At 37.4% G+C, this 13,308-nt stretch overlaps 1 protein-coding gene across 1 annotated transcript in view; it reads left to right on the forward strand.

Annotated features, from left to right (window-relative positions):
• Positions 1 to 13,308, forward strand: part of LOC145988223 (trypsin V-B-like) — a 46,229-nt gene that overhangs the window by 5,991 nt on the left and 26,930 nt on the right. The window contains exons 2-5 of the mRNA XM_083123070.1: positions 745 to 813; positions 1,517 to 1,579; positions 3,713 to 3,870; positions 8,158 to 8,249. Of these exons, the coding sequence (XP_082979196.1) occupies positions 3,742 to 3,870; positions 8,158 to 8,249 (221 nt within the window). The 5' untranslated portion in view covers positions 745 to 813; positions 1,517 to 1,579; positions 3,713 to 3,741. The remainder of the gene's footprint in view (positions 1 to 744; positions 814 to 1,516; positions 1,580 to 3,712; positions 3,871 to 8,157; positions 8,250 to 13,308) is intronic.

Below are 13,308 nucleotides of genomic sequence, written 5' to 3' on the forward strand. Positions count from 1 at the left end.
CCAACTAGAGCTCTGCACTTCGGAATGGATCGGTGCGGCAGAAGCTGCTGTCGAGGCTAACAGACTACAATGCACAAAGATGTTTATTTTAATGCAAATACACGTGACAAGGATAATTTAATAAAACATTTTGTACATTAATACGTGGAGAAATTGCACTGCACCTACGTCACCTGAATAGCCACCACAGTTAGACTCAAGTTTTTCTTGGTGGACAACCATCTCTACTAGAATTGGTTAGCGAACCGGGCTACGACGGCAGAGGTCCTGGGTTCGAATCAAGGCCTGGGCATCTATGCTCTTTCTGAGTGTCAGTTCATCGCATCACCACTCACCTCATATTTGCTATTAACAGAAAAGTGGCAGACAAGCGAAGTACAATAAACTAAATCAATTAATCAATCATGCTTTGTTCCGTTTACCTTCAGCCCCTCTCTAATTCTGTGTTCCCAAGTACTTCGAGCTGCGTATACTGAGATAAACCTCAAGTATCTCAGTTCTTTCTTCTTCTATCTTTTCAAGTATTATTTTTGGTCTTTTTCTTCATTTCCATGTTTTCACTTTCATGCCACGTTTTTCTCACATTCTTATTATTAAAGTATGAAGCTTTTATAATGACTGGCTTTGCTTTTCTCCCCTTTGTTTTTAGAATATCACACATGGTTTAACTCAGTATCAAAACTTCACATACTCTAATTTCTGTGAAATTAGAGAATGAATTAATGAAGGACTTTTATCTTTCAGCTGAAGTTGCTCATACTCATACTGAACTGGAACGCTGGCGAAACAATAGTGGACATGGAAAAACTGCAGGTATGATTAATAGAATGTTACATGTATAACATCCAAAGTATGCTTATGAAAATAACGATATACACTAACACTTGCTATTTTTACTTTCAAAACACTAATAATTTACATAATGTTAAATATTAAAAATCATGTTTATCTTTGTCGTTGACAAATATTTATACCTTTAATAGAGTGCATATCTGGTTACGTATGTTACTTAGGTACACCTGAAAGCCAATAGAAAGTTACACCAATGCGAAAATAAAATATCAATTTTCTGTCCTTTTTTTTTTGCTAAATATATAAATTCTGAAGTACACGTAACCGCACGTTTGTAACAGTAGTGTATGGTTTTTATCATTACTCTTTTATTAATATTTTAAATTTTATTAAATAATAAGTAATAGAAATCTAGTAGTTAGAAACGTTATTGTGCTCAGGGTAAATCTATTTTCCTTTAGTTTCTTTTTTAAAATAAATAAGCTTCAAATACACATGAAGAGCTTAGATGACAATAGTGTTATATGATATAGTTTTTCCTTGCCTTTGTATTCTGTTTGATTACAATCACTTTTAACAGCATCTTCATGTTATCATTTTCTTCTGAAGAATAATTCACGAGAAAATGAATTCTTCTGCTCAACTACGATCGATGTTCATTTTAACACTAACTTCATATTTTATGAAAGTGCAATTCACGAAAATATGAATATATTTTTTTTAGATGAAGCAGACTCTCGTGACTTGGATGGAAGACGAATCTACAATGGATTCGATACAGTCGAAGGTAGTGTTCATTAGAATTTATAAAGTTAGTGAAATAAAACTTCGAATTTTGCATAATTCACAGGATAATTATACTCCGCGAAAGTTTCGCGAGCATGGGCGTCCGGAAGGGGGGGCAAGGGGGGCTCCGTTGCCCCCCCCCTGGAAAATGAAAGTCAACCAAAAAATATGTTTTTCACACATATAATTTCATTTTAGCCACAATAATATGTGTTAATTATTGCATGCGCACCACAAATTCAAATTTAAGCAATGTTTTCTTAGGGAACAACACTATTATTGGGGAAAATTTGCCTTCGTTTGCCCCACCCTGGAATAAAATACCTTCCTTGCCCTCCCTGGAAAAAAATCCTGCGGACGTCCATGGTCGCGAGGCATTTTGGCGGACCGACACATCGAAATCGATATCGACTGAGCCCTAATGATATATATATATATACATACCGGGTGTCCCAAAAGCCACTTGACCGAGAAATAAATATTGGTATAACACAAGTATTGTTTTCAAATACAATATCATCGCACACAATACTTGTGTTATACCAATATTTGAGGACTACAAGTTGTAAACGTTGTAAGTGTCAAAAGCGAAAGTGTTGGGAAATCCCAAAAAAACTGTTTTTCCACATATCTGGCACTTACAACGTTTACGATTTTCACTCATCCTCAACGTGAAACCTATTTTGGTACCTGAAATAATATGTTTATTTTTATGAAATGTTCATTCTTGTGTATGGAAAAACATGTTGCATTACCTGTTCCTGTTTGTAATGTTGTTTGTTTTATCTGGTTAATATTGTTTATTTGAATTACACACAGTGGTCTCTCTTTACAAACGTAAACACAGACTGCTGCTTTGACGCTGTTCACCTCGATTGGCACTTCCATCGTTCACCAAATCAGCCCGCAGGGACGTTCACACTCGCGACCTCTTCACACACCCTTTTGAACTACTTAGAGGGCTACCAGCCACTTTTCACGTTTACCACATTATAAAGCATGGCAACTTTGACAGTTTAACATGGAAAAACTGTGTTTCATTTTTTTTGGCACTTACATCGTTTACCAATTTTAGTCTTCATTTATTTCTCGGTCAAGCGACTTTTGGAACAGCCGGTACATATACAGATACACACACACACACACAGTAGAGGAGTGTTTGGGAGCGAAAAAATTGTAAAATGAGGTGGGCAAATGACTCCCCCTTGCCGCCACTGTGTGTATGTAATATTTTGTAGAGGGGAATGTCAACAGGTTGATGTAACTACAGGAACGACATGTCACCATTAGACTGTTTCTTTAATAATATTTTTTTTATAAGCAGTGGGGCCCAGATGTTTGAGGGAGTATTGCAATGTTAGATATATCTTCTTGTCTAAATGGAGCGGCTGGGAGAGCTTTCTTTTACTAAGTGAACCGACGGGATCTTAACTTTCTTTCTTCTAATTAGTGTTGCCCACGAGACGAGACTTTGGCCTGTCTCGTCTCGTGGAAATGCTGTCTCGTCTCGAAAATATTCGTTTGTCTCATGACACATGGTCAATCTCGTCTCGTCTCGAATTTTTAAAAGCCTGTCCCGTCTCGTCCCGTGGGCAACACTACTTCTAATACACACACTTGATATCTTCACACCCTTTCAATAGTTTATTTCATGTGGGAAGCCGGGTACAAAACACACATACCCTCTACCATTCTTTTTGGTACTGAAGGGTATTTTTTTTTTACTCGTTGAAGTCAGTGGCTACACAAGTCTACACACTCTCTTCAGGACAGGGTACACCTAGATGGGGATTTTCCAGAATAATGGCCAAGTTCTTATGTAAATAATTTTTAACTAATAAACCTCAATATGTCAAAAAGCGAAATGAACGTTATGATGATTTGAAGAAATACCTGTCACTGCTATATTTCCACAGAACTTCAGATACTACATGTTTTTTGAACCTAGGGACAAAGTTTTAAAATGCACGGGAGTGTATGTTGAAGGTGCGAGGTGTAAATCGCAACTCCGAATACGCTAGATTCTGACTTGTGCCCATTGACCATATCGCGGTTACTCAACCAACATTTCTCTTCACATAACAATCAATTTTACATCATTACATGACAGCACTCCATGTTTCATTTGTTGCAGGAGAGTTTCCTTACACAGTGGCCTTACTAATGATACGAAGAGTAAGAAATATGCATAATTGTGCGGGCGCGATTGTTGCTCCTGATTGGATCTTGACAGCTGCCCACTGTGTCTTCAGCAATTGGATGTCGGACAGAAGATTCAAACGGGAACTTAGGGTAAGTAAGAAGTTACATAAATACACTGTGCGAATTAAGCTTTTTGCTTTGAATGGGATGCCCACTTAGTGGCGTATTTGTGACAATTTCGGGGGTATGTTTTTTGGGTATGCAAACTTGTATGTTACCAGGTGTTTCTTACCTAGGACATTAAATATTCTGATAATATTTACACTAAATTTACAATCTAAGAAACCCCCCACACAAGAAGAGTTATTGAACTAGTATCACCATCATGCCCGTACCCAAAGAGGGGAGTCAGGACAGGGATACATTTCACTGTCACCATGTTAAACCATAGCCCTAGCTAACTTAGCGAACTTCAAGGCTAGACCAAACATCCCCCTCATTAACATTGAGCTAACTTGAGCAAATTTCTATTGCCCGTTCAACTTAATGGCGGCGTGTGGCGCTCAACGAATAAAGCTATGATAAACAAAATAAATAAACGAGATCAAATATTTTTGCCATGACGGTAGGTTTCGTAGTTAAGAATGAACAGAGCAACGGCGTTAGTCTGGGTGCACATTGTAAAACCTCTGCACCTGACAACAATGTAAATAATTGGCTTTTTTAAAAAGTAATTCGTTAGATGCGAGGTAGGATGCGATTTTATTAAAGGTTAAATAAACTAATATATTTCAGTGGTGTTTGTTCCACAGTTGGATCTAAGAAATTGCATATGCTGTCAATTTAGGAGGAATAAAAACATCCCTGGCCGAATTTTTTTTAAAAAAATGCTGGGGATGAAAGTTCTTATTGGGGGCGATTCCCTGAACACCCCTTTATTTCACAAAATGCATAAATAAGTTGTTTTTGTAAAATGTTCGGAAATCATAAGTTTTAAAAGTACCGTTCGTGACTGTACCATAATCAAGTCTGCAGAGAAAACATTAATTTTGGCTTTATAGTAAATATATAATTTTGGACTGCAATTCCAAGGTAGGAACCAACGACCCCTCAAAAAACAAATAAAACAAAAATATATTCTTATAAAAGTTAATATTAATAATACTGCGATCCTCAAGTGAAATTTCAGGCATCATTTTTGCTACCTTTTTATAGCTTTTATTTGTTGATTATTTAAATATATTTTGGCCTTTTCAATGGACGAATAACTAAAGTCCTTGACACAAGAACATTAAAAAGAGAGAGTGCATATTTCCACATAGACAGATGAGTTCAGAGTACCATCATACTCCTTCTTATATCAAAAGATAAATGACAAATGAAACTCGAAGGAATAGCAAAAGCATTTCACAGTTTTAATTACACAAAGCTGCACCATGCAAACATATTGAGCTGTACCAGAAATACATTCGCTTATCGAACAGTGTGTCGTATTTCGCGACATATTATATTTACATAACGCTTTTCCTCGAATTCTAAATTCCTGTATCTCTTAATTGATATTATGACTGGCTGTAGAAACCATAAAAAAAGTTGACCAATAAATTTGAAAAAAATGAGCAAACCTTTAATCAAAATTGGAAAAATTATTAAAGTCCATTTGCCTCGTTAAATTGAGAGTAATTTCTTCTCTTTTCATATTTTCGGTAAGAAATCTTTGGGTCATAATGTTTTCGCAGTAACGTACGTCCTTGATTGGATAGTAAAGTTTTACGATTTTCTGTTCTCTTATAGCTCTAACGCCTCTCCTTTCAAAAACAAAAACAAAACAAAAAAACACGTATTGTGGAAAGAAATTTCACAGTTATCAAATTTAGACTTGTTTCTTTTTTTTTTTTTAAAAAAAAAACACTCCGCATTAAGGTGTAAATTTGGAAGTTTTACCAGCTTGTGGGAAGAAAAAAGCATCAGTAGGTTCCGGAAAGTTATGCACTTAAAATACCTTAAAATATGCTTGGAAACATGCACTGGTATAAAATGTGCATATACAAAGGATTTTAGAAAAAGGCCTTATCTTTTTTAAATGTTTTCTTTCAGTTACAGCAAAAAGCCTTCATGTAAACATATAATTGTTTTTTTTTCAGTTCTGCTGTTTTATGACATGAAAATTTACATTCCTTACAGATCATGATTACACTTGATTACAATATGATATCTCAAATTTTCAACCTTGGAATTCCTTTTTTCAGCAATAATTTATGATACTCAGAAAAAAATTGCTCTGCTTCACAAGATACAATTAGACAATTTTAAGGTATCAGTACCTGACACGTCAAGATCAAGATCTATAGACTGTCCATTGTATTGTTGTCGTTTCTCTCTCAAAAAAGAGTAGTTGTTGAGTGTTACTATACGAGAACGAGGAAGGAAGTCATATCTCCTTGTATTGCAAAAGAAAGTAGAGAAAAAACAACAGTGACTAAATGAAATTTGAAGAACAGTACGCAAAATGCACATGCGTAGTGGTTATTGGCTCCAAAATATGCAAGAAGTTTTACATTGCATTTATCAAAAACCGTTTAAAATATGCATTTCCATATGCAATATGTATAAATATTAGGGCCCTAATGATCAATATCAGGGAATTAACGAATGTTTCATGATCATCATGTACAATGCATACATACTTGTATGTATGCATTGGAAAAAATACAAATATACTTTTCATAAGGATACAGTGCTTAAACGTTTCTGAAAATAAAAACAGACATTTCAACAAACATTCAATTTACGTATTTTATTAAATAAGAATGGAAAATTTTGAAGTTGTAACGTCTGAAGGTAAATGGATTCGTCTTCCTGTCAGAGCAAAGTCCGTGACGTGAAGGCATTTCAGTAAATTCAATCTTCAGGAGAACAAATAATACACATAGGAGAGCCAAAAAAGTAACCTTAATAATTTTGTAATTAGCAGAATATGCACGATTAGATTGAATCCATTTAATCACTTCTCAACATTCTCTACCACCGTGCCAGAGTTTCGCTAAGGCCGGATTGCACGAGAAAAAAATCTTCTGGACTGCGTAACCACTCACACACCACCTGTTTTACCTCATTGGAACTTCTTGCCAACTAATGTCTCCTTAAGGGAACCTAACTCGGTGCTAGGTCCGGAGAATATGCAGAATGTGGTAAATGCTCCAAACGAAGTTACGTAATTTTTTACACTGTTGTGTGTGGACCAGTGATGTGCCGTACACTAGTATAAGTTTACGTCTACATGCGTTGTCTACACGTAATCTACGCGTAGGTTACATTAGGTTGTAGTTTACATAGACTACGTAGACAATCTAAAGTGCATTTAAACTAATTTTCAAGGCTCTCATGAAAGGAAAGCGGCATTTTCAACTATATTTGTTCGTAACGAACTGACAAGAATCCTATTTACAAAAAAACTTTCTCTTCTCTTCTATCAACTTTGGTTGAAGAAAAATAGTATGCAAGAACAAACAAAAACAGATGACAGTCGTAAGGCAAAATTAGTCTTTTCCCATAAAACCCTAGAATATTTCCTATGTTAGGTTCATTTTCTAGGTGAGAAATTGTTCGAATTTGGAAGGAAGAATATGAAAAGTTTTCCCCACACATCAGCAACTGATACGCAGTATAATTTTGTTTTACTTCCACGGCACCCTTTGCTAAGTTATCACGTTTCGCCATGTTGTTTACATAGATAACGTCATCTAAGTTTATAAAATAGTCTACGTGTAGAATGTAGACTATCGTTGTTTACGCGTAGACACACATCACTGGTGTGAACTCGCGTTACCTTGCTACGAGAGCGCACCAGAACTGAGCAATCCGTGACGTTTTTTACCGGATTGCAGGTTTCAAATGATTCTCAAGGGAGATCACAATACGACTCGCTGTTAACATTGCGTCCTCTGTGCATGTAATGTTCCAGGGTTGGACCTTTACAATCCTAGAAGAGCGCGAGCATCATAGCAGTGCGAGACTGACCGGAACGAGGCACGTCAGTCAGAATTGACAGTCCACTTTTTTAAACTTTCTACCACTCATAAACCTACTGAAGCGACACACAGGAATCCCCATACTATACCCTCATTTTCCGACAAATTTCTGTTGGTCTTGCACCCCCACTACCCAAAAAACTGCATAACAGCCCGCTGCTTCTCTTCGGTCTCTCCCTGACGTCACAGTTCTCATCAGACTGTGAGTTCTGGTATGTACAACAGAAGAGTATGATACATCTTATTTATATGTGATGTGCAACTATCTACTGCACTACATTATTATGATTTGTACTGCTATATATTAAGGTTACTTTTTGACTATGCCTCGTATGTAACCAAATTTAATCAGCCTTGTAAAAATATGCATTGCCGTCGATTGCATATTTTCAGTTTTCTCTTTCAGATTATCGCCGGAAAAATAAATTTTCTTCCTTATGGTAAATCCGGACAAACGGGGAGAGCAGCCAGGATTGTTGTACATGCCGATTTTGATAAGTAAGAATTTCTTAATTTACATACAAGAAAGCCATCTACACTCTGCCTCGGGAATCTGTGGAGCAAGACCTTGCATAACGGTAGAGAAGGGGAGCAAATCAGTGCGCGGCGCTATAAACGGCTGATATCTGCAGCTACATTTCCCCTTCCTTCCCCTCTAACGCGTTCATTGGCCGAGCCCTCACTAGTCACTACTTGCGCACACTTGTTTTCGTTCGCTTGCTCCAGAGAATCCTGGGACAGAGTTTAGAAACGCGGTTTAATGTACTTTATAATACCTTTACCTTGAGTTTCCCCGATGTAATGGGCAGTAACTCTGTCGCGTTATATTCAATGGTACTGTGGTCAGGCCGTAATTTTTGAATTAGGAACTTTATTAGCTCAATATGTTAACCACCAATTTTCAGCAGTTGAAATGGTAGACCTGATTTTAGAAGATAGGTTTGCAGGGAGAATAGAGCAGTAAAATAAAGTTACAGGATGGAAATTGTAGCGCTATAGCAGCAGTAAAATTCTGCGTCTAAATGTCTACAGAATATTATGAAGAGTGAACACCGTAACTACAATATACGAGGGTGGTTCAGCATGCTCCGCCCCTGACCCATTTCCAGTGATAGTAGAGACCTGTAATTTTATATGTAACATTGTTCAATCTTTAGACTAATATCCACAAAGTTTCAAGAATTTACAACAATTTCTCTTTTCGTTACACGTTGATGATCAGTAAGAAGTGTAGCCACATGTGAAACAATGGAAAAATCTGAGGTCCGAGCAGTGATAAAATATTTACTCAAGAAAAATCTAACACCGAAAGACATCCATGCAGATATGGTGGGATCTCTTTGAGACTCTAGCCTTTCATATGATCTAGTGAAGAGATGGTGCCGGGAATTTAAATGTGGTCGGCAGACCTGTGAAGATGAGCATGGTGGTGGCTCATCTGCAACGGTGACCACAGCAGAAATGATTACAAAAGTGCATGACATGATTTTGGCAGACCGGCGAGGGACTGTCCGCCATATAGCAGACACATGTGGCATTTCAACTGGCAGTGTGCATTCAATTATTCATCATCATTTGTTAATGAAAAAAATCTCTGCACATTGGGTCCCGAGAAAGCTGACGGTCAAAAAAAAAGAGGACACATCGTGTGAAAGTCAGAACCTGTTGCGGACAATAAAGGCTGAAAAGCCAAAGTTTCTGAAGAGATTTGTTACAATGGATGAAACGTGGGTTCACCACTTCGATCCCGAAAGTAAACGCCAAAGCATGCAATGGAAACACCCCAATTCTCCACCCCCAAAGAAATTCAAGCTTCAACCATCAAAGGGCAAAGTGATGTGTTCTGTGTTCTGGGATGCAGAAGGAATCCTTTTGATAGATTATCTCCAACAGGGTAAGACAATCACAGGTGTTTATTCTGCAACCCTAATTGAAGAATTACGTACTGCCATCAAGGAGAAACGCCGCGGAATGTTCGCCCGTGGTTTGTTGTTCCATTGTGACAATGCTCCCGCCCACACCTCCCAAGTTGTGGTGGCTGTAATTCATGCAGCAGGGTTCGAAATTGTCCCTCATGCCCCTTATTCTCCAGATCTGGCCCCCAGTGACTTCCACCTGTTCCCGAACATGAAGAAACACCTTCGTGGAAAACATTTTGCCAGCAATTCCGAGGTTATGGATGTTGTGAATGCTTGGTTGCAGGACCAACCAAAATATTATTTTTCTACTGGGATTGAAGCACTGGAAGGCCGATTGGAAAAGTGTGTTAATGTTGCAGGGGACTATGTTGAAAAGTGACAGTGATTTGGTTTTCCTACGAGGGTTCCTTCTATGTCAGGGGCGGAGCATGCTGAACCACCCTCGTATAGTAAATACTGAGGGGGTTCAGACGGAAACAGAGAACTGAGCAGTAGACTGTACTTACGTACATAATTTATTATAAATGTTTCATATTTTTATTTTGTGCGAATTACTCACTTATGACAAATATTAAATATATATATATATTTTTATATATTTCACCATTTCATACACGAAATCTTTTCCTTGATTGATAAACTTGACGCTGCATGTTGGCGATTCATGCCTAGATAGTGCTTGAAGAAGGGGGCGGTTGAACCCCCAAAACTTAGCATATATCGACGAAGGTTTTTCACGTTGTCTTTTACCTTATATTTTTATTTGTTTGTATAATAAAAATCTATATTTTAATACTTATTATAAATGATTCATTGATTTATTTATTTCGTCCATGAATCACATTGTTTGCATTTACATGCAGTGGTATCGAACATGTCAATTTGTCTTTACAGTATCTTAAACCTTGCAATATACAATGAAATACGGAATATGTACACATGAAATATAATAAAATACAGTGACGTATAAGCTGTTATGAAATAATGCAATAAAAATGTTACAGTTTTCGTGTACAATACAATGAGCATTACAACAATAATATACTGAAAATACAGTGCATGATTACAGTAGAATATAATGAATAATGTGGAGTATAACAATGAAATACTATATACTATGTATAAAGTGAAAAGTAAAAATGAAAAAAAAATAAAGAATATAAGAGAATAAAAAGATGGAAGGGTATTTTATTATTGCATGCTTAGATATTCATCAATTGAGTAAAAGCAATGTTCCAGTAATATTTATATGATTCTCTCTTAAAAACTTTTCAGGTTTGTTTGTTGTTCAATTGTTTTTATGATGTTTGGTAGGTTGTTATACAAGAGAGCCCCTGAGTACCTAGGTCCTTTTTCATATATGATATTATTTACTATTAAGAGTAAATATGTCAGTACATATGAACAATTACCGACAGGTTCATTGTGGGAATTGTAGTAACTACACTTTCTTCAAGAAAATTCCAAAAGGCTTAACACTTATAGTACACACTTTTCTTGCCTTTCTCGCCGAAAATTCATCTACTATATCATCGAATTCCAATTCACGAAGAAGCTTATGTTCAATGCTAAATAAACAAAGATTGGATAAGCGATCTTGTCCCATGGCAGCACGAAGCCTGTTTTTAACTAATTTCATTTTCGAGAAAGATCTTTCTCCGCTGCAGTTTGTTACCATTAAGATCAAATACATTCTAAAGATAATTTCGAAATTGAGAAATATACTGCGGAACGAGCCCTTACATACAATATTATACATAGACAGTTCCATTGGGATGTCTTCCTGATGTTTGGCATTGCTACTGCTTACTAGGTGTGCAAACTGTATCAGCTCATTCTCTAGCTAGGGTTCCAGATCCTCCTCGTAGATGCTCACAAGCTCGCGAGCTGCAGATGTAATTTGTGGTGGAGTTGCCACTGCAAGTTCATTTAGAATACTGAACCTATTTGCGACAGTTTTATAGGGAAAAATCCTGTCTGCGAGTGATGAGGTGATTTGATCAATCACTGGTAGAAAACTTTCCACTTTGAAATGTTTACTAGGCGAGAGGTGGATCCAGAAGAGTGTAGACATACGACAATATTGAGTTTTTTAAATTTTTAAAATACAATTTCTTATGTAATTTTAACAAGCATAGCCAGCTGGTTAAAATATTTTTTTGGTGGAGGCCCTTCACAGCTTCCTTTTGGTGGGGCCCCCGGGGCAATTGCCCCAGTTGCCCATAGGTTAATCCGGGCCTGACTGTGGTTCAATCCCAGGTAGAAGATACAGCTTAACCATGATAAGAATGCACCCGGCAAATTCGCGAACTAAAGTGCACAGTCATTTGTTTTCTCCTCTTGCTTCTCCGGTACCTGTGGCCACTGTATTGCCACATTCATTGCACTGGAAGAAAGGGGTGTGGGGACGAGCGGCTAGAGACAGCATTAGCACCTTGGGAAATACATGCTAACACCACCAAACCTGGCCTGCCTAACCTATCCACGTATGCATATAACAGCTTAAATAAACAAAATATAACTTGCCAAACCTATTTACATGCTTATTTATGTTATTATATGCCTACATGGATAGATTAGGCAGGCCAGGTTTGGTGCTGTTAGCATGTATTTCCCAAGGTGCTAATGCTGCCCCTAGCCGCTCGTGGTGTGGGTCTGTTCACTGTCAAACTTTCCCGGTGGTGGCGCCCCCCTTGTTGTGTTTCCAAAGAATTTCGTTCATCATTTGTATGCCCTACATTTTACATTGGATCGCTATAGAATTACTATTCAAACCAGTGGCGTACGCAAGGGGGGGTTACCGGGTTTAAACCCCCCCTTGAGCTTTTAAAATATTATGGAAAATACTGTAGAAAAAATTAAAATGGCTAATTTATCACAGTCAATGATCTGCGACAATAATAATAATAATAATAATTTGAATTATTATCCCCATGCAGCATAAAAAAAAACATTCCAAACAATCTAAGCGGCCGCAAAGTTCAATTATGCAAAATTTTTTTTGCAAAAAGTCGCGCAGTGACTCGCGAGAATTGTGAAAATTCCTTGCTTCGTCGCAGTGTGCCGACTTTATTGCAAACGTTCTTCCCGGTACTGATTTCACATCCCCTTGTGAACTCTCAAGTGATGCTGCGTCTACATCCACATCATTAAATAATGTTGAAGAAGTGCTTTGTGAAACACCTAGAAGTGATAAATGTGTTGGAATGTCTATAAACTTACTTTTGAACGAAAACGTAGACTCAGTGGAATTTATCAACATGTATTCTCGCGCTTCATCATCATCCTGGGTGAGTTCCATAGGTAAAGGTAATGTAAATTTCCCCGTGCATATAGCACCGTACCGTAAAGGCGCACGTTGTAGTGTGGTGGGCCCTACACATTCTCGATCTCGACCATTTTGTAGGTGATGTGATCAGCACCATGCTCCGGTTTTATGCTTTATCCCCCAGGATTGATCTCAGGTACCCATTGATATGAGGCTGGGTGCGGAGACAAGGCTGAATAAATTCCATCCAATTCTGGAAATCGAACCCGGATCTCCCACGAGGTTGTCAGATTAGACCACCGCGTCTCCTTGAATGAGTTTCATATTTTGATTATTTCAATAAATTTAATATATTTGCTTGATTTTATGG

The sequence above is a fragment of the Lepisma saccharinum genome, chromosome 5 (genome assembly GCF_977018435.1).
Source record: "Lepisma saccharinum chromosome 5, izLepSacc3.1, whole genome shotgun sequence".
NCBI classification, from domain to species: domain Eukaryota; kingdom Metazoa; phylum Arthropoda; class Insecta; order Zygentoma; family Lepismatidae; genus Lepisma; species Lepisma saccharinum.